The sequence below is a fragment of the Strigops habroptila genome, chromosome 1 (genome assembly GCF_004027225.2).
Source record: "Strigops habroptila isolate Jane chromosome 1, bStrHab1.2.pri, whole genome shotgun sequence".
Lineage (NCBI taxonomy): Eukaryota > Metazoa > Chordata > Aves > Psittaciformes > Psittacidae > Strigops > Strigops habroptila.
The window spans coordinates 105,802,414-105,825,044 of NC_044277.2; the positions used below are offsets into that span (position 1 = coordinate 105,802,414).

At 40.1% G+C, this 22,631-nt stretch overlaps 1 protein-coding gene across 7 annotated transcripts in view; it reads left to right on the forward strand.

Annotated features, from left to right (window-relative positions):
* RBM33 (RNA binding motif protein 33) overlaps nucleotides 1–22,631 on the forward strand; it is a 103,806-nt gene that overhangs the window by 43,690 nt on the left and 37,485 nt on the right. For all 7 annotated transcript variants that reach the window (XM_030509446.1, XM_030509473.1, XM_030509455.1 and 4 more), the window contains exons 11-14: nucleotides 17,420–17,579; nucleotides 18,310–18,641; nucleotides 19,463–19,711; nucleotides 20,532–20,819. In XM_030509446.1, coding sequence (XP_030365306.1) covers nucleotides 17,420–17,579; nucleotides 18,310–18,641; nucleotides 19,463–19,711; nucleotides 20,532–20,819 — 1,029 coding nt within the window. The remainder of the gene's footprint in view (nucleotides 1–17,419; nucleotides 17,580–18,309; nucleotides 18,642–19,462; nucleotides 19,712–20,531; nucleotides 20,820–22,631) is intronic.

Genomic DNA, 22,631 nt, shown 5'->3' on the forward strand with positions numbered 1-22,631 from the left:
AGAGCTAATCAGTTGCAAGTCATAAATCCATTGGAAACAAGGTGTTATTAATTTTGGGCTAATGAAGTGACTTGTAACCATGTAATGGTTAATTCTTACAACCTTCTGCAGAAGGATGTAATTGGGGAGGTGAACAAAGTTATAATGAACATGTTAGCATATTGGTGTGAGTTCTAAATCATAAGAAATAATGTAGTACTAAATCAGGGTAATGTTGATCAGGATTGAACCTACTTGGAGTTGGGACTGATTAAACTCATATCACCTTGAATCTAAATTTTAATATTTCGGGGTAGGGCTTATTGTTCAGTTATTTCTTATTTAGAGCTTAACTCCTGAAATGTTTAGAGAGAAAGTACTAGAAAGGACACAATGAGATGACTCTATATTCCCTACTTAGAGTTATTTTAACATTTACAGTAATCTTGAATCAAGCAAGGAAGCTGTCTCTCTTATTCTGTAAAAGCATTCAAGGTGACTTAGTGTGAATGATGTTTGAGAACTATGTTCAGCTGATTAGGACTGTATAAATGATGGATCTGAGCATGTTACAGCTGAGAAATGTTGTGAACCTGTGGTAACTCGGAATTAGATCAGAGTTCTGTGAAGGATTCTATGTTTGTCTGAATTGCACAGTTCTCTTCAGGTGGCTGTAGTTGATAGTAATCCAATCTTCAAGCATAGTCAATGTTAATATTTTTCCAGGTATTTGAATTAACGTGGGACTGTGCACGTGCCAAGCATGTGTTTTCTTTAAGCTGTTTAAAGAACAGATTAAGCCAACCTCTTTGTCAGAGTCTTTCTGAAGGTCTTGCTTTATAGAATCATAGAATCATAGAATCGTCAGGGTTGGAAGGGACCTTAAGATCATCTAGTTCCAACCCCCCTGCCATGGGCGGGGACCCCTTGCCCTAAACCACGTGGCTCAAGGCTCTGTCCAACCTGGCCTTGAACACCGCCAGGGATGGAGCATCCACAACCTCCCTGGGCAACCCATTCCAGTGCTTCACCACCCTCACTGTAAAGAACTTCTTCCTTATATCTAATCTAAACTTCCTCTGTTTAAGTTTGAACCCATTACCCCTTGTCCTACCACTACAGTCCCTAAGGAAGAGTCCCTCCCCAGCATCCTTGTAGACCCCCTTCAGATACTGGAAGGCTGCTATGAGGTCACCATGCAGCCTTCTCTTCTCCAGGCTGAACAGCCCCAACTTTCTCAGCCTGTCTTCATACGGGAGGTGCTCCAGCCCCCTTATCATCCTCGTGGCCCTCCTCTGGACTCGCTCCAACAGCTCCATGTCCTTTTTATGTTGAGGACACCAGAACTGTACGCAGTACTCCAAGTGGGGTCTCACAAGAGCAGAGTAGAGGGGCAGGATCACCTCCTTCGACCTGCTGGTCACGCTTCTTTTGATGCAGCCCAGGATGCGGTTGGCTTTCTGGGCTGCAAGCGCACACTGCCGGCTCATGTTAAGCTTCTCGTGAACCAACACCCCCAAGTCCTTTTCTGCAGGGCTGCTCTGAATCTCTTCTCTGCCCAGCCTGTAGCAGTGCCTGGGGTTGCCCCGACCCAGGTGTAGGACCTTGCACTTGGCTTGGTTAAACTTCATAAGGTTGGCATCGGCCCACCTCACAAGCGTGTCAAGGTCCCTCTGGATGGCATCCCTTCCCTCCAGCGTATCAACCGAACCACACAGCTTGGTGTCATCGGCAAACTTGCTGAGGGCACACTCAATCCCACTGTCCATGTCACCGACAAAGATGTTGAACAGGACTGGTCCCAACACCAATCCCTGAGGGACACCACTCGTTACAGGTTTCCAACTGGACATCGAGCCATTTACCAGAACTCTTTGCGTGCGGCCATCGAGCCAGTTTTTTATCCACCGAGTGGTCCATCTATCAAATTGATGTCTCTCCAATTTAGAGACAAGGATGTCATGCGGGACAGTGTTGAATGCTTTGCACAAGTCCAGGTAGATGACATCAACTGCTCTGCCCCTGTCCATCAGTTCCGTGGCTCCATCATAGAAGGCCACCAAATTGGTCAGGCAGGATTTCCCCTTAGTGAAGCCATGTTGGCTGTCACCAACCACCTCATTGTTTTTCATGTGCCTTAGCATGTTTTCCAGGAGAAACTGTTCCAAGATTTTGCCAGGCACAGAGGTGAGACTGACTGGTCTGTAGTTCCCCGGGTCTTCCACCTTCCCCTTCTTGAAAATGGGGCTTATATTACCCTTCTTCCAGTCATCGGGAACTTCACCTGACTGCCAGGATTTTTCGAATATGATGGACAGTGGCTTAGCAACTTCCTTCGCCAGCTCCTTCAGGACCCGTGGATGGATTTCATCAGGTCCCATGGACTTGTGCACGTTCAGGTTCTTAAGATGGTCTCGAACCTGATCCTCTCCTACAGTGGGCCTAAGGTCTTCGTTCTCACAGTCCCTGCATTTGCTTTCCAAGACTTGGGTTGTGTGGTCAGAGCATTTGCTGGTGAAGACTGAGGCAAAGAAGTCATTAAGAACCTCAGCCTTCTCCAAATCCATGGTAGCCAGTTCTCCTGATAGCTTCTGGAGAGGGCCTACATTGTCCCTAGTCTGTCTTTTATTTGCTACGTATCTATAGAATCCTTTCCTGTTATCTTTTACATCCCTTGCCAAACTTAATTCTAGCTGGGCCTTAGCTTTCCTAACCTGGTCCCTAGCTTCTCGGGCAATGCTCCTGTATTCTTCCCAGGCCGCCTGTCCTTGCTTCCACCTTCTATAAGCTTCTTTTTTCCCTCTAAGTTTCCTCAGCAGCTCCTTGTCCATCCATGGAGGTCTCCTGGCTCTCCTGCTGCACTTTCTTCTAGTCGGGATGCAACACTCTTGAGCACGTAGCAGGTGATCCTTGAATACCAACCAGCAGTCTTGGGCCCCCCTGCCCTCTAGGACTATATCCCATGAAATCTTACTAAGGAAGTTCCTGAAGAGGCCAAAGTCTGCTTTCTTGAAGTCCAGGGCAGTGAGCTTGCTGTATGCTCTTCTCACTGTCCTGAGGATCTCAAACTCAACCATCTCGTGATCACTAGAGCCAAGGCTGCCCTGGAGCGTTACATTTATCATCTGTCTTTGCCTTAAAGTGGTTAAGATGTCTTTTTGCAAGTTCCTGTTTTAGTGTCACAGTTGGAATTTCACAAATAACAGTCTGCTATGGGGACTGATCCATTTAAAAGAAGATGATGGAATACTTTATTCAGAGACTAGTTGTATGGGTCTCCTGAACTTTTCACGTGTTTTCTGACCAAATTATTAATTCCTGCAGATGGCCTTGTGCAGCAGCCTGTGGTCTTTCTTGTTACACAAGAGGGACCATTGTGGTTCCTGTCCCTCAGTGTTTGTTGTCTGGGCTAATTTTTCTTTTAACTCCTGTTAAGGCAGGAGTTAAAAAGCTCTTCTGTGAAGAAGGGTGGGGTAAAACAAGGGAAGAAAAAATTCAGTAGAAAATATAAAAGGTGTTTCTAAACAATTACATGTAAGCTGCTGCTAACTGACTATTATAGAGGCCAATACTAAATACAAAACTAGGATCTAAGTTGATGGTCCACATCTTTTCATCCCTTATGTGAGTCCACAGCACATTCTGCATCTGAAATATTTCAACATTTGCCTGGAGAAATATTTATAAAGACCTTTTGCTTCAGGTATCATTAATGAACACTGAAGTAATAACCATGTGGCATGTGTGTGCACTTTATATATATTTTTACATATAAATATATAAAGTGTAGTGACTGTTGTCATGCCTGCTTCGGGATAAAGCGTGGCAGAAGAGGGAAGGTGTTTTTCCTGTTAACGTTCTTCAGCCAGAAGTTGTGAGGTGTCCCTAGCATCCACATTTGTGGCTGGAGTGGGGCATTTAGAGTGAAGAGTAAACTGGGGAGAACCTGCCTCACTGCTCAAGGTAGAAAAGAGGAATTCCTTGGGTCTGAGGCCATTCCACCTCTGTCTCTACCTTGGATCCTTATCCGAACCGCTGCATAGAGAGCAGAGCCTGTTAATACAGCTTTATGCTTTTTGCCAGGAGAATTCTTAAGAAGTTGGAGCAAGTCCAGAGAAGGCCATGAAGATGCTCTGTGGGCTGGAGCACCTCTCATATGGAGACAGGCTGAGATAGCTGGAGTTGCTCAGCCTGGGGACGAGAAGGCTCTGAGGAGGCCTTAGAGCAGCGTCCAGTACCTAAAAGGGCTGACAAGACAAGCGAAGAGGGACTTTTTACAAGGGCATGTAGTGACAGGACAAGGGGTAATGGCTTTAAGCTGACAGAGGGGGGTTTAGATTAGACATTAGGAAGAAGCTTTTGCTATGAAGGTGAGGCCCTGGCACAGGTTGCCCAGAGAAGCTGTGGCTGCCCCATCCCTGGCAGTGTTCAAGGCCAGGTTGGACGGGGCTTGGAGCAGCCTCGGCTGGTGGAAGGTGTCCCTGCCCATGGCAAGGGGTTGCGAGTAGGTGATCTTTAAGTTCGCTTCTGACCCTAACTATTCTATGATCCCGATTTAGCCATTGTCTTTAATCTGACACCCCTGGGTGTGGTGTGAGCTGGGCACATGTCCAACCCACAGACACATTTTATGAACTTTGGTCAACTTGAGTTTCAGAACTGGATTAAGAATAGTGTGAAGTTGCAGGAAGCACAAGATGAAGTGGCGCTGGTGTCTGTCTGACTAATTTATGTCAGGAAGGCTCTGACATTTTTTAGTGCACAAAGCTTTTATCTTTTGATAGGACACCTGAGTGAAGTGGGTGCCTTTTAGATAACTGTTGAATTTAAGTCTGAAAAGGTTGAATTATATAACTTAAATTTATGTTTTATTCAGTATTAAAAAATAAAGACTTCAATAGAGCGACTTGTCCTCAGGCCCTTGTGAATATTCTCCACTGTATGTGTTTTCAGTTCCCAGGGGATTCTGACATGATTTGGTTTTGGAACTTACCTTACAATTTCTTTTCAAAATAATCTTTATCCCAAAAAATACTTGATTTTTGTTTTTTTCTTTTAACTGTAGAAACCCTATATAAACTTCGTTTTATTCTCATTGAACTTCTTCAGGACATCAGGTGTTGTCTTAAATGGATGCTGCCAAGGGCAGTTGATTAATTTTGATTCTTTTTTTTTTCCCTACCATTTCTGAAAACCCTAGTTTGTTGAATTTTGAGCTTTTGAGTGTTGTTTATAATTCAGACACTGTTTTTAAATGCTTCTTTATGCTTTTAATCTTTGAGAGGTTTTTAAATATGTTCTCAAGTTGTTGCTTAAGACAGAGGTCGCTGTTCTTCATTGCTGCTTGCTTGAAACATTTCTTTTAGACAAGCAATATATTAGTGCTATACGAGTTAATTATAAAAGGTACTTCAGTATATAGTTTACTTCTTTTTCCCCAAAGTGGTCCTTGGACTGACTTGGATCAGCCTACAACACCATGGTAGCAAACTTGGGTCAGTTTAATGGATATTAGTGCTCCTGAGTCTGTGGGTATGCCTTTAAACACCTCTTGTAGTGTGTGGCAGCAGAAGCTTGTGGTGCTTTTTAAAGCAAACCTTGCGATAGTGCTTGCTGTTTGTTGTGGGAAGTGCAAATAGCCCCCCACCCCCGTTGTTTCAAATTCGACCGTGAGTTGCCACATGTGAATAAGGGTTTTAGCAACTGCTACTAATGTCATGGCTCGTATTCTCCGGTAGTCACAGTAAGGACAATTTAAACAGTCATGCATCTGAGTACAGTCAATCATTTCAAACTAGCATTCAGTAAGTAATGGTATTTAGTAACTAGTACATGTTTGCAACAGTATGTATGTAGGAGAAAAACTGTTAATGGAAATAAAAAGCCACTTGTGAAAATTGTTTTCCTACTTCCTCACAATTATTCTGCTTTAGCTATGGCTTTACTATAATGAGTAAATGAAATTTTCACTCTATTACGGTGTAGCAGTGGCAGATCACAGGTAGTATGGAAAGCATTTTGTTTTCATTTAACAGGATACATGGTATCAGGTGGTGTTGATTGACATTTCTTGGATACTGCTTTACACAGCATTTCATGCAAATCATGTTTGAATGAGACTGCTGCATCAAATTACATTTCTTTCAGATTATAGCCCTTGCAGATGTGAGACTGAGCTTGTTCAGCAGCTAGCAAAAAGCTTTTGTTTTTAACACTGTTTTCACAACTTGACTGCAAAGCTCTATAATTACAGCACTTAAGATAGTGAAGGAATGATGGGCACTTTCTCCTATCAGATCTGTAAGTAGTAGCAAGCAGATGCAGCATGAGATCCCTCCAGCTGTCAAGTATTGTCAGGCTGGCATAGAGGGAATGCAGTTTAAAATGCAGGTGACATAATACCCAACATCCTCCATTTGCTAGTGGGCTTCTGATTAATCACGATTACCATACATTATCATACCATCAAATTTAATCATATCAATGAATTCCCATCTGCAGGAGGAGCGGCAGCAGCAAAACATGATGGTAACAGCTATTAAATAAGAGAGAAATAGATGATTTCTAAATGCAGTAACCCTTTAACTAGCTCTCGTGTGTACATGCTCTCTAGATGTTAAAATCAAATGGAAGACTTTATATTTTATAGTTATTGCAATTTACCTTTGTGTTGAATGACTGCTATTTAGTACTGTCAAGAAAACTAGTGTTGTAGAATTATTCTTTTTTTCCTGTGTCAGTGGTGCTAGATTTTTTTAAATCTCAGCTTTAGTACCTGCTAGATACAGAATAACAGAATGGCTGAGGTTGGCAGGCACCTCTGAAGGTCATCTGGTCCAACCCCTACTCAAACAGGGCCACCCAGGGCCAGCTGCCCAAGGCTCTGGGCACTGTCCAGGTGGTTTTTGACTATCTCCAAGGATGGAGACTTCACAACCTGCCTGGGCAAACTGTCTGAGTGCTCAGGCACCTTTACAGTAAAACAGTTTTTATTTCTATATATTTTTATATAGATGGGTATTTACATGGATTTTGATATATTTGTATGAATGAAATCTGATTTTTTTTTTTTTTTTTTTTTTATAAGCCTTGCAAGCAAAGCACAAATTTTTATCGAGGAAAAAGTATTACATACAGCTATGTAGCCATGAATTAGGCACTGCTAAAGATGCTTTGCAGAAGTTGGGACTCGTACTGAAATCCAATTAAAATATGCAATTGACTTCCTACTACAATACAGTAAGAGTAATCTGGTGCTTAAACACTGAATGAAGAACTAAAATATATTTATTATAATATTAGAGTCCTGCATTGTAGTTCTTTTAAGCTATTTTCACTGAGTTGTGAAAAATGTCCTTTTAAAAGATAATTCAGTACATTTGTGTCATCACAATACAAAAAAAAAATTCTATAAACTGGTATTTATTCATTCTGCACCTTCAGTTCTTGCTAATTGTTTAGAACGTGAAAAGAAAAAAAAGCTTTGTTCATTATGAACCAGTAAGTTATACTACTGTTCACAATAAAATGAGGTAATTTAGAGAGATGTGGTGGGTTGACTGTGTGAATTTTTCCAAAAAGGACAAACTGCTTAGGCCTTCATGCACAACACATGAGTAGTACCTGTAGGCACAGTGGGAGCTCTGGGTCTGTTAAGTCCTTATAACAATGTGTTTGCAAGTTCAGAGATGTGTAAAACATTTCAAAAATGAGATTTCCTTGCAGAATTAAACATCAGGAATGGGGTAATTTAACTTCTAAATAGTCAGGTCTGAAATGTCATTTTCTAATACAGATGGAAGTCCAGGTTAGCAGCAGTTCCAATATTTGTCTTTAAAGCTATCTGCTTCTTGACGTTTTTGTAGCAATCTGAGCGTGTTTTGTTGAAGGGAGCAGCGTCGTCCCCAAGTCACATGTATTTATCTTTGAGGTTCTCAGATTGTTTTTAAATTAATTGTAACTGCACCTTCAAACTTACTGTGTAATGTAGAAATCCTGAATTTGGTATTCATGATCCAGTTTAGTTCTGACCTCGGAGATGTTTCTAATCACCAGTGTTGTGCAGGTCAGCAAGAAACACTAGGTAAATATACACTGTAATAATACTTCCATGGAGTAGTCTGGAGTAAGTCCAAGGAAAAGGCGTGAATTTTGTTAGATATTTTATCTCACTAGTTCTGAAAGCAGAGGAGGTCCAGAACTTTTGGGTCCCTAATTTTTCCCACGTTCCTAAAACTGTTAGCTTTCAGCACAAAAAATACGTAGAAGGATTTTGTCTACAGATAAAATGAGTATGAATTTCTGTTCTTTCAAAGGAAAGTTCATAATTCTAAATGGCACTAATGTCCCTTACACTCTTTGTCCAATTTCTGTTTGTACTGTACTTAAAAAGTTAGAGGGTGCCAAACAGAAATGATTGTGCTACGCCCCTTAAAAGGATTATAAACTAAAGTGAAATTGAATCTTCCAGATGAATTAGTTTAAAACACCTGTTGAAGAAATTACTTAGGTTTTTGCTCTAATCTGAGAGGTTTGGGTTTACTCTTCCTTCAGGCAGCGCAGTCTGCTACAACTTGTTTGTCACAGAGTTTCTTACTATGGCTGGGGAGAGATGGCTCTGCTGGCTGGAACGCCCTTCCTTCACCCACACAAAACAGAGGGATGGGAGCATGGTTTTTCTGTGCATCAGCAGTGTTAAGAATTTAAAGCTAGAGTTGCGATTTAGCTAACAATACCTTTCCTGTGCCTGCATTTCATTTAGGAGTGTTTTCTGAGAATTGTTCTTGAATGGGATCACATGTCCTGTAGATGTGCCTTTTCTAATATATGTACCTTGATGGCAGAACAAATGGAGGTTCAAGAAATCTACCCGTGAAGAACTGGTTGCTTGTGGGCTGTTTCGCTTTATTGTTTCTCTTACAGAAATACACTTAAGTTGGGAGTATTTTTGTCTCTGTTTGCAACATGAATATGTCCCTGGTTGATGTAGTAGGGGAGGATGCCCTGAAACTTGCTGGAAAGGGATACTTTTAATATATAATGAATCTGATTTTTAGCTTTAGTCCCCTGAACTGTTTGGGATTGTATTAGTATGCTGGGAGTATATTTCTTTTTCTGTATTCCCTGTGTCCTTGTTTTAGCTATTTGATCATGACTTGGCTTAAATAATGAGATATTCCATACCTATCTCTTTGCTTGTACTGGTTTTCCGTGGTGACCAAATTCTGTTTTGGGACCTTAAGCAGTGAAATCAGACATTGATGACTTCTGTAACCGATGACTTGGACTTGTCAGGAGGCCTAAACCTCCTAACACACTTTCTTATCTCTTGGAGTTGTGTAGTATCAAAGAGAAGCTTGTCCAAGTTATGTGGTACATTTAAATATTAAAAATTACTTTCAGCTCAGTTGAGGAAAAGATCGACCCTTTATTTCTCAGGCTCAGTCTGCCCGTAATACTGGGATCTGGGCAGTCCACATACTTGAACCAGCACTTACTATCTCCTTGCATTTTCCTGCTCAAAAGATACATTCCAGAAGCTTTGGAAAGAATCGCATATGGGTAGTATACAGTTGTTGTCTTGAGCTTTATGATTACTCTGAACTTTTTGTCCTTGATTGAAATGTATGTAAGGCAGGAATTTTTATATAAGGTTTTCTTATACTACTAAATCCATTAGAAAAATCATGGTGCTTTTTCACCTTGATGGAATTACATGACTGTCATAGAGATCATAGGGACACTGCTGAGTCATTTAGACTGTATTTAAGGAAATATCAAATTAAGTTTTATTAATTTCAGGAAAATTTATTAATTTCCAGGAAAAAATTTCAGTGTATCATTTCCTTTCTCTATGTTGTACACAGTAAATGGGAATACTGTGAAACTTAAAGGCGAAGATCCATCGTTTGTGGGATATATACATTTCTACCTGAAAATTTTTTATCTATCCATGATATAAGAAAGCAGGGCTTACTACACAAACAGATGAAAAGTCAGTTCCTTGCACTGGAAGGTAGGCATTTTAGGAAAGCTTTTCATAAAGTCTAGTAGCTGCTGAAATAAGAGGATTAACATCTTGTGACAGATGGCTATAGTTTTAATTGTCATAGGTTATAGTGGTCATTATTCTTTGCATTTAAACCATATAAGAAGAATTAACTGAGTGGCCCTGCTCAACTGTCAATGGGGTTCTCCTAGCTCTTTGCATTTTAAGTGAGATTAATAAATGAAAACATGTTGTAGAGGCAGGGTGTATTTTATTGAAAGATTCATGAAGTTTCAATGACATTGTTAAGGTATTTAATTAGTTGCATGAAAAAAAAAAGTAGTGACCCTTTTAGAGAAGCTGATAAGTCATATAATAGCTGTTAGATCCTCTTTATTCCTTGCTTTATAAGATTAACTTTGTGCTAAGCAATTTATGCTAAGTTTTCCCTTTTATTGGTAACCAAAGTTATCTGTGCTTCATGAATAGATTATTGGAGATAACATCATGTAATTAACAAGAGATGCAGAAAAGTAAAAGTACAATTTGTGTAAGAATTGTATGAGAGAGAATGTTAATTTCTTAACTAGGAAGGATATTTAAAGGGATAAAAGGAAGGCAAAATAGTGGAGTTCTTTGAAAGGATTAAAGTAACCTTATCTCGTGTTCTTTCAGAAGGTGGGATTGCCAGAGTGTGTGAAAGTCATGTTCAATGAGCTATTCACAACTCTAATGAATTGTAGACACACAATTGCATTGCACTTTTTTTCCAAAAGTGATTGATAAGGTGTAAGTTATGCCTTAGCTATAGTGAGTAATGGAAGTTAGTAAAAGGGGAAATTGTACAACCCGCAGGCATGCGGAATTGATATTTATATATAATCTGAGGTGCTGTAAATTACACTGTGTATTGGAGGAAGGGTGGGTACATTTTTTTCTTTGTCAGAGTAAACTTCACAAAATTAAAAGATTTAAGACAATGAAATACCTGTCAGTACCACTTCAGTGTGCCATTATCTTCTCCTTTGAAGTATTTCTAAAATGCCTGGGATTGTGGTCTCTTTGGAAATCTGCAGAGAACCCTATTTCCAGTGTAATTTCTTTCTAGACCTCAGTTCTTGTATTTAAAGAAAGATGGTACATAAGAATTTTCGAAGTAAAATTACATGAAGATAAATTAAATGATAGAGTTCAACACACTTCTAAAAACCAGGAAAAAGTACAGAGTAAAATTTACTTTCTTTGATAGCTTAAGAAAAAGCTAGATGTTCAGTACCTTGCTTTCCGTGTTAAGGCACTGACATGTTTTGGTTTTCACAGAAGAAAAGAATGGCCAGAGCTGAGTTCCCTTGCTGCCCACAAAGGTTTGCTGAGAGGCTGTTCAAGAGCCCTCTGGCTTTCCAAAATGACAGTTGGTCTCTCAGGTCTTCGAAATGGTTAACACCAGGGCTACAGGTAGTGGTTTAGAGGGAACTACAGCACTGAAATAGTTGCAGTTTTGTGAAGGGGAACCTGTCAATTGGTAAGGACTTCAGGGCCACACTGCGGTAGGACTGGGATGTCTGCTTCAGATGTTGTGCTGTTTCCTGATTCTGTGCTCTTTGTGCAACAAGCTTTATATCTAGCTAAAAACTCCATTTTAGGAGTCTTGCAGTTTGGTGTACTTCCAAGTAATCAATCTGATAATCCATGTTAATGATTCTAAATAATAATGGTACTATATGATCCAATGGCGATGAGAAGGGGAGAAGACTTCTCCAGAAGCTTACCATATATGCTCTGTTGGGTTGTTCTTATATGGACGTTTGGTAACACCGTCTTTATAACCATTTCTGTATGAACAAGAACCAGCCTTGTGGGATCTCACTGAAAAGGCACATAAATATTTTGTCCTTTCTCCTCACGCTGGACTGAAATGTAGAAACTGGCAGCCTTGGCTGATGATATGAATTTGCAGTTCTCTCTTTTGTTATTTTGAAGACTGAAATTTATTAAGTAGGGAAGCTTCCTAAAAGGTTTAGTAACACTAAAATAATAGTTAAAATTATTTACTGTTTCATAACAGTATAGTAATAGTTAAAACTATTTTTTGTAGAGAGTCTTCATTGATGTGTGTACTAAATAGTTGGTTGTAATTTGAAACTGTCCGAATAGCAAAACCATGAAAAATGGGAGTAACTGCTGTGCATATAGAGATTTATTATGCATCTATGTTACAGTATGCTTATTTTATCAAAAATAGACCATTATGAAAACTGTCTTTTGCACCTGCTCTTCATTAATTTTTAAAGTTAAATAGTTCTGAGTGTTCTTTTCTACAAAATACCAGAGGGCACTTGGGGGTTATTAGCAGCAAATACTTGCTGAATGTAGAGTTTAATGCTAATGGTGAAGTAATCCGCTCCTAGAATTATAGTTTAACTACTGTTAAGGGAAAAAATCCAACAAAACCACAACCAAAAAAACCACAAACCAACCCACCCTCAAAAAGGGTAAGTAATGGGGAACTGTTACATTACTTTACACTATCTTTAGGAAAGTTAGAATTTGACTTAAGTAAAAGATGAAGTTGTAACAGTAGCATGCTCCTATTGGATAAAAAAATAATGAAGATGTAATGGCATTTCAGAATAATAGACAAGCACCTCATAACTTAGAAAAATAGCCACTATAGTTTACATATTTTCTTACAACTAAAAAAAAAAAAAAAGTAATTTCTCTATGGAAGTAGTAGCTCTAGTTGAACCTTAGAAGTTAAATTTTCACATGTAATGTGTGAAATTAATCCATCACACCATCAAATTCTTGTTAGAATTGCCCTGAAAGATTTTTTTTTTTTCTTCCAGAAGAAATATCTCAGCAATGTAGAAATCTGAAAATACAAGCTTCCTCCTACGCATGTTACTGTCATTTAGGGCAGAATTTTATTTCACTCCTTAGGGATAGTAGAAGCAAAGTTGGTTTAGGGAAAAAGTAGAGGTCAGTCTTTTTCACACATGTTAGAAGGAGGAGAATCAAACTAATTGAGAGCATTAAACTAGCAAATATTGGTAATTCGTTTTTCAGCAAATAACAAGTGTCTTTGCAATTAATTTTGCATGATGGGCCTGTGGTTATCAGCCAAGAAATGTGATCAGTCATATTTTAGTAGTTCAAAATGTCATACACATGAAGTTAAAATCTGTTCAGTGATTAATTAAGTAGGCATTTCTTAGCGATACTCAGTTGCCTGTGTAGCATGCACATACTGTGGTGTGATTTATATCAACCATACTTTCGTAGTTTTGCCATTTTTGAAACTTAGGTTTCAGTAAATCCAACCCTGTGCATGGAGTAAGCTTTCTGGCAGGGAAGAGTCATTGTTTCAGCACTAATGAATCCTGACAGAGGGGAACGACTCATGTTCATTGCAGGATGTAAAAAGGATCTTCATGTTACTGTAAATGCAAAATGGAGAAGGAGGGTTGGCTTTAGAATTGGAAAATATTTGCTATCTTTAAAAAGTTCTGAGCCTGAAAGTTTAACTGGAATCTTACTTAAAAATGGAAAAAAAATCCCACACCCCAACCAACCAACCAACCAACCAAACTCCAAATTCTTAAGGGGGGGAAAAAAAGAGAAGTCAGTAGGAAATGTTCCAAACATCAGATATTTCCTTCTCACTCTGATTTTGTTGCACTAGTTTGGCATTATTTTGATCCAGACTTGTGTTGTGGGATATACTTGTATGAAAACACCACTAATAAAACTAGCGGGGGAAAAAATATTTTCTCAGTGTGTCTTGGTAGGCATTTGTTGGGATTTTTGGATAGCAGTTGGACAACTGTTTGTCTTAAAATCAGTGGAAGTGTTTAGAGAACAGTAAGTATTTGTTGCTTAAGTTTAGCTGGGTGGACACTTTTGGTACTGAAGGGAGCTTGAAATCAGTATTGCTTATATTTGTAACAGTAAAATATCTTGCTGGTTATTGGTTTCTGGAATATTTTTGTAAATATAGTATCACTTTTTTTAAAGTGTGACCTTTCTTAGCTCTAAAAAACCCTTGTATTAATTCAGTTCTAAAACTTAACTAAAGCTTATTTTGTAAGGGTTTAAAGTTTCTTTATGAGGGCAAATATACAGCTGCTCTCAGCGTGTATAGTACTGCCAGGCTTCTGTGGCTTCAACTAAGATGATATGTTGGTTGCCTGCCTCAGTTTGAATTGTTTTGGTTGAAATTTTCCAAATACTTTCATTCCAAGATTGAAATGATAGAAAAATATTGTTACGCCTAAGTGAGTTATTTAGAAACATTTTATTATTGCCCAATTTTTCAAGGAAGAAAATGGAGTTTGGCTGCACTGAGGATGTTTTGGTATGTAAGACCTCTGTGAAATTCAGCAGGACTTTCCATGTGTTGTAGTTTGGGGCTGCTTTGGGATGAGGTAGATCTGGGCATAATGACAAGGGTACAGGTTGGCAGGAGAGGGAAAGCTGGTACGAAGAAGTGTGTATTTAAAACACAAGTAGAAGATCTTTTTCAACCTATGCTCTCATTTACTCCTTCCCTGGCAGGCAAAGGAGGGGAAATTGCCTGGACTAAGTGTACAAGCAAGAATGGCAGGGTCTTCCTGGGGTAAATGGGAGCTTCTGACTGGCTGCCGCAAGACAGGACTGCCAGCATGGAGCCAGGGAGCTGGGAAGCTGGATCCATGCTGGGGTTAGGAACCAACAAAAGAGCAGAAGATGCAATGGGGGTGAGAGAAGGTATCTGAAGAGCAAGCAGGAGCAGGAGAAGAATACGGTTAATTGGACACAGAATTAATATTGAGGAAGATGCTTGATACTGGGTTACAAATTTGGTCATAGAAGCAGAGATGCCTGCTTATTTCGTAACCTGAGCCTGTATTTTGTAACCTAGTGCTAAAACTGACGATTTTGGGAGTGAGGGGAGAGACTGATAAGTATCTGTTACCTCAACCAAGGCAAAATACATTGAGTTAGGAAGAAGCAGACAGAGGAGACTATGGTTGCTGCTTTGCCATTCGGTGCTTGGAAACAAGCCCAGCCAGATCATTACTGCTGCCAGTTCTTCAGCTTGGGAAGCAAACACGTGATACTTACGCTTTATTAGCCCATATTGCAGTAGGTTTCCACATAATTTGGTTTTTGCTGGCTATTTTAGAAATAACTAAGATACATGTAGGTATATATTGTGTCTAGAGAAAAATACAGGGAGAGTTTCAGAGCTTCCAAGCCAAGCTGTCCAAAAATAGGAAAAAATCAGGTTGTCTGTTCAGACCATTTTCTCTCCCCAGGTGTGATATGCTCATGTGACTGTGTGCTGTAAATAAGATACAAGATAAAAACCATCTTGTGTGAAACTGCTCTGATGAACTGGTTTTTCCCTTGCCTCTGTTACAATGACCTCATGCATTGATAAACTAATAACTAAATAGCTAATATCAGTTGGTTTGAGGGATTTCTCCCTTGAGGCTGTGCAGCTTGCGGAAGCACTGTGTAATTCCCTAGGATGGCTGTAAAAGCAGTGCTTTGAGAAATAGGCTTTTATCACCAAGGCTTCCAAGATGAGGGAATGCATTTAACCTTAGCTTGAAAGTACCTCTGGCAGCTCCTACGTGCAATCATGGTAGAGGTGTATTTTGGGAGCAAAGGGTCAGGATCCTCAAGGTTTGTGTTCACTTGCTGTTTTGGCAGGCAGCCAGTGCTGTCCAGCTCATCACAGGGAAGGGCAATGCAGCTGAACAGCTTTGTTCAGCTAAACTCGAATGGATTTTGATTGGACAAATAAATGTCACTTTCTCCATCCCAAATAGGTTGCTCTTACTCCAACTGCTACTGTTTGCAGACAGCCTGTGAAAATTCAAAGGCATTAGTCTCTTCCAAGGTGGCAAGAATATTTTATGTTGGTAACTGTTCACTTGCAGAAGTGTAGCAGCTCCTCTTACAGACTACATATATGTTATGAGGACTGTCAGGCTAGAGTGTAATATAATGTCTTTCCACTAAATGAAATACCCACAGGAGACTGGCTGGCTAGGAGCACTGGTGACGGGATGTAGGCCCTTTAATCTCTGGGAATGATAAAGTATTTACAAGTGATGTCTGTATAATGACATAAAATAAGTAATCACAGTATCGCTTCCAAGTAAGAGGTCTTAGTATCTCACATATCCCTGTTTAGGTGTTTAAAGAAGGCCAGAGATGTAATAATGGCTGTGATCCTCAGTGCCTCTCAGCTACTGGTTTGGGCCTTCCGAATCCCAGTTGTATTGTGCTGGTAGGAGGATGTGAAGCAGCTTTGTCTCGTGCTACTTCAGTAGTGAGTAGACTTCATTTTGCAGGGCAAATACCTATTTCTGCTATGTGAAAACTTCCTTGCTCATATTTTTGCAGTACAAATAGGATAGCATGAGACTGCACATACTGTTGGTATGGGCAATGATAAGCCACTGCACCGTAGTTGTGTGGTCCTTCGCTGATGACTGTATTTCAGTCTAGCAGGGAGTGTTTGATCTGAATTCTGTTTTGAAAAGCTTTAAGGTGAGCATCGAATGTAAACAGAACAGATGCCACCACTGATTTCAGAATCTGTAAAAAGGAAAACAGGGATGTTCATAGATGATTTTCATTACTTGTTTTACGCATAATAAGGAAATACTTGTGCATATAATGATTTTTGTGAAGCAAAACTTCTGTTTATCACACATTGCCAACATTTTATCAACTTCTGATATAAAGGAAAAAATGCTAGTGTGACTTAGTTAAGTGTGTCTTCTGCAAAATTCTGCTTTTGGATTAATGTTCTTCTTTTGGCTTACCATCCTGTTTTCTGCAATATATAAAGGCTTGCTTCACATTTGAAGGGAAAAAAAAAAACCTCACTGGAGAAAAGATAATTTTATATTCTTTCTTGTAATGCCTTAGATGGTACATTGTGAATAGACAGAAGTGTTACTCAACTATTGTTTATTTTTGAAAGATGATTTCTTTAATTTTCTGGATGCCAGAATTTGTCCTCCCCCCACCCTTCCTATTTTTTTTTTTCTTTTAAGTAAAGCTGCTTCACTTCCGTAGCTTACATTGTACTAAATCGATGGTGAAGAATAGCACGGTTTAAGAAGATAAATGTCAAGAATATCTTCTAAAGTAGACATTCAGATTTTTTTGGATTAATGGGAAAGAAGGTCAATAATTGCATGGATTTCAATAAGCTTGAGAAGAAATGACATTCCTGCAGTGCTAGTGATTATTAAAACATTGTGAATTCATTTCAAGGTACTGTACTCGGGTTTAATAGATCTTCCCTTGTGAAAGAATGACTCACTAAGGGCTGCCAATTTGTGCAGGTGATAGGAGATAATTCATAAAGCAGTTATACTTTTAAGAGAAGTTATAGCAGGCAATAGATAAATTTCTGGATGTTAATCTTAATTCTGCCTTATTAAATAGGGCCCTCCAGACTTTCAGCAGCATACGCCTGGACCAGTTCCCACCAACTTCTCCCAGGCCCCAAGGCTGCCAATCCAGGACCAGTGGAGAGGACCACCACCACCGCCACCACCGCTCCCTCCTCCACCTCCTCAGGAAAGAGATCCTTTTTTCATAGCAGGTAAGCATTTCCATTAACATACAAAATCCACTTTTTGTGAAGTGGCCATGCAGTGTGTGTATCATACAACATGAAGTGTTTGGAAGAACCTGAAGGCTGGAAGATTGTGTTTGATGTAGCCAGCCTAGTACATACCAAAAATTTCGGTGGTCTGCTACAATTTTACTACTTTGATGTAATTGTAATGTCTCCATCTGTAACTACCATCTATCTGGATAATTATACAGATACAAAGTAAAATTACTATGTAAGCGATGGTTGCAATAAAGTTGTTGTGATTTGTTACGTTACTAGTACTGTCCATATGATTTAGTTTCCACCAGTAAGTTTTTAACCACCTGGAAAATGTGTGTATTGTAAGAAATCTGTTAAGGTTAGCTGAAATGATACTGCGTAGCAAACAAAATAGCTAGTAAGTGCATGTATATGTATACTCTAATCCCTGGAATCCTCCATTGATTTCATTAAAGTAGAATTTCTAAAAGATATTGCTAATTCCAGCAAAGTGCCAGTTGTCCTGGTCTTTCAAGCATCAATTCTTTTTATACACAAGTGGCAGAAGCAAGAGAAACATAACCTTGAGGTAGCTTTTAAAATTAAAGCATCCCATACTGTTTTGCTTTCTGCAAATTTCAGGTTACTCTTCCAAATCAATACAGAGCATTATGTTTTGAAAGCATGTTTGTGTCCCAGGGAGGTTGTCATTTAATCACTTACCTGATTTCCACAGATCCAAGGTTTCCAAGTCATCCCTTGTTTGAGCAGCGAAGCCCCCCACCACCGCCACCTCCTCCGCTTCTTAATAGCGCACATCCTGTCCCTACCCAAAGTCCGATGCCATTCAGTCAGCCCGGGCCAGCGTTCAATCAGCAGGGCCAACAACCGGTGTTCCCTAGGGAGCGGCCGGTTCGGCCGAACATGCAGCCTCAAGGTCCCGTGGGGATTCTTCACTTCAACCAGCCAGGTTCGGCAAATCCGCGGCCATTCATCCCTCCGAGGCAGCAGTTCCTGCAGGCTCCGGGACAGCCCTTCCTTGCCGCGCACACGCAGCCCACCATGCAGGTATGGGTCTGTGGTGGGAAGGGGCCTGCGAGGAGCATGTGAAGTGGCCCAGTGCTGCCATGTAGGGTGCGATATAACTCAAGTAAGAGTTATTTGAGATCACAGGTACGAGGCAGATGGACCTGTAACACTTTTTATTGCTGTGCCTGGAAAAGTGATTAATCTTCTACTTACTTGGCAGCACTAACGCATTTCAGATAGCGAGGCTGCAACCCGGCCCTGGCTTCTGAAGTTTCGTTAGCTCCGCAGAGGTAGGGAGAGAGCATCGCCAGCCTGTGGCCCCGGCCCGGCCAGCAGCGGGGCGGGAGCGCCCTCTGCCGCTCACCTGCGGAGCCCGGCAGGGAGCCGAGGGCCTCCCGTAAACCAGGAGGAAGCTGAAGTGATGCTTGAAGTGGTTGAATGATTTTGGGGATGCACAGAGTGATATGTAGGGCCCTGCATGTTCCATGGCATTTATGCAGGATCTTTTCATGGTGTCTGCACTTTGAACGTGGGGGAATACTGAAGTCTGGTGATGCTGGGGGGAGTAGGGGGGGGAGAATAATAAGAAACTCCAAACAAACAAACAAATTTCAAAAGGGGACAGAGGGCAGGAACCCTTGCAGGTGTCTTTTTTTCACTTCAGCTGTTGACTTACACAAGTCTAAGTGTAGAATGACCCTGCACAGCTTCTGTTAGTCTGGTTTCTACTCAGTATGTTTTTGGTTTACCCCAGTCTGTAGCTGCTTACAGATGTTTTGAGGACTTGGGAAGCTGGAGCTATGTTTCAGAAATTTATTACCTTAAAACTAAAACCAAATAATCTTTTTGTTCATGTGAAGGGTCCCTTGCATCCTCCATTACAGCCTCAGCCACAACCTCAGCCTCAGCAGCACCATCACCAGCAGCAGCAACACCATCACCAGCAGCAGCAGCAGCAACACCATCATCATCTCCAGGGGCCTCCACAGCCCTTGATGCCCATGAACCAGCCACAGTTCAGGCCTCACATGCAGGCCACACAGCAGCAGCCACCAAATAACAACAGAATGCAGTGTCAGCCACGACAGGGTCCAATGAAGCCAAGGCATGTAAGTACCACATATGTCAGTGTTGTTGCCTTGTGTGGTTCTGCCTGAGTAGCAGGCATGTAAGCACAGGCTTCAAATCTCACCAGCACGGTTTTTTAGTCCCATTTATTCTTTCCCTGCTCTGTCCCCTTCTTTCACCATTTCTTGCTCCTTTTCTGCCTTGATAATTTTATAACCTACATCCAAAACCAGCACATATATCTTTCCCTTTTTATTTTCTCCTCCAGTCTTCAGTGTTTTTCTTGATCTGGGTCCACTAATGGATGATTCAGTTGCTCAAGAACTGGCAATAAAGGGCTTTTGGAGGATAGATTTCCTTAATAAGACTTTAAAACTGCTGGTAGCCTGTGATTGTGTGGGAGTCCAATTCTCTGGTACTGTCTTTCAATTTGAAGGTCTCTCTGTACCACTGCAAATAAGCTTTCTGGTTCAGATAATGCCATTCATGTCTTGTGACTTTGCCTGTGTGCAGCATATTCTATTGCTTGGTAGGTTGGGTAGCACAACAGTCTGTAGCAGTGCTCGAGACAAGTGACTGTAGTTCAGAATAATTGCTTTGATTAGGAAACTAAATCACACAGTGAAGCCAATTTCTGAGAAATAAGTTAAACAAAATTCAGTTTTGCTTTTAGTTAAAAAAAAAAAAAAACAAAAACCACAAACCAAAAAAACCAAACCCTAAAACTATTGTTAAAATAGTCTCATTTCTGTAATTCTCACATTGAAAATGCCTCTTCAAAATCATGAAAATGTGAAACACAAAGCACCTCGGTCTGGTTTGTAGTAGAAGTCTGCAGTTTTTTTCGTTTCTGCTTTTCAGAGTACACCATCACAAAATATTGTCAAGCGTCCAAATCAGCAGCTACAGTCAACTGCTCCAAGAAATAGTAACTTGCGTGAGTTGCCAATAGCACCGTCACATGCTATGGAAATGAGCAACAACAGACGAACCTCCACCCCAGCTGCTCAGGTCAAACCCATTACCAGCACGATGTCTGCCACCAAGTCTGTAGCTGGTGTTGGAAACTTGCAGGGAAGGCCTGAGATGAAAGCCAAAGCAATCACACCAGTGGGCCAAGCAAAATCAGAAGTAAAATCTGAACCAGAGGTAAGGCTTTGTAAAAAATATTTTTCATTTACAACCAAAAAAAGCCAAACAAACAAAAAAGCCACCCAAAAAACCAACAACAATAACTCCTACCTTTCTAAAACTTTTCTAGTCTGGCTTGTCATCTGTAAGTACATTTACTGCATTATTCACCCAATATATTTTGGTGCCACTAGAGGCCTCTCTTCTGAGTTGCGCTTTTCTCTTTAACGTGATAGCAAAACCAGTCTCCATTGACAAAAAAAAAAGACATCTGGTAGGTTGGCAAGGCTGTGGTGAATCTGTTTTGCACGAGGAGAAGTCATTTCTACCATGAAAAGACAGAGGTTGCGTAAAGGTCATCAGTGATACAAGCCTGTGAAATATCCATTGTGCCAATTTTTGTCTTCCAGGATTATGATCCTTGTTTGGTTTTTTTTTTTTTCCCTCCCAATAATCACATTCTCAAAGTCAGAAAGCCTCTTCTCTTCCAGTTCCTATGATGCTGTATGGTTAAAAAATAAAGAGAGGCTATTTGGAGAGTTGTGAGCTGACTTCCTCATGCTGTTTTCCTTCAGGCTGTTCAGTCTCCTTTAGGGTCTTGAGTACTCATGCAGGAAGTTGCAGCTGCATTGTCCATGGAGCTTCTTGCTATTGAAGGAGAAAATCTATCTTTTATGAAAACTTTTGGCATGGAGGAAAATAGGAGATGCTCTTAAGTTTTCCATTTTGGAGAAAATGATACTGTTAGCTCTGCTAGTACTCTTCACAATCAAAAAAACGAGATGGCAGTGTTTTAGGCCTCAACTAGATCATGCAGTGTGAACAGATGACCATTTCCCTGCACAGATTCTCCCGGAAGCTAGAGAAGACTCTCCATTACCGCTGTTAGTTTGAGAGAGTGGGTAGGATTGCACTGATGGTGCTGTTAATCCTGAATGTCAAGAGATACCAAAGGAACATGATGGCTAAATGCATTCTGTATAATTTTGGAATGTCAGGTTGTTCTGAGCAGAGCTGTAAATTTTATAGTTTAGATAACCATGAATCTTGTCTCAAGGACCAGGTTTTCTTCAACAACTGTTGAAAGCTTTAATTGTGATAATACTGTCTTTCCTTTAAGCTGCTCATGATTAGCTTTTCATCTTGTTCTTGAATTAGGGATGGTCATAACTTACAAATGAGGCACAAAAGAAATCCATAGCTAGCAGTGTTTGACGTCCTGTGCACTTGCTTCTCAATGGAAATACATTTAAAAAAAAAAAAAAATCCTTTTTTCAGCTTTTAATTTTCATCACGATGCAAATTTCAGTCATTGAAAAAATGACTGAAGTAATCTCCTTCCCCTCAAGTCCACCTCTTGGAATGACCTAAGTCACAAAATGCAGTGCCTCTTAGAGAAGCATCTGTCTGTCAGGCCATTAGTAAGGTAAGTTTTTGAAGCAAATCAGCTATGGGCCTCTCCATATAAAACATCTTAAAGTTTTTCCGGAGTGTAGTCATATGAAAATTAAGGCATGAGTTCCAAAATTGGCAGTGTTTAGAAAAATTAGTATTTTTTCACCCCTCTTAATCAAATGAATTAAAAAACTCCTAACCAAACATAAAACCCCACAAACAAAAAAACAAAGCAAAAAACCCCAAAACTGTCATCTTGTTCTCTCCATTTTAAGTTTTATACATATCTTAACAAACCTGTAGTTACAAGACTAACTAGTCTTGCTTGTGTGAATTCTTGGGGTTTTAAGAATAAAGCTTTATTTCTATGTCAAAGCTATCTTTAAATTTGATACCTGTTTTATGTAAGTTCTTACAAATAGGATTTTTAAAAAA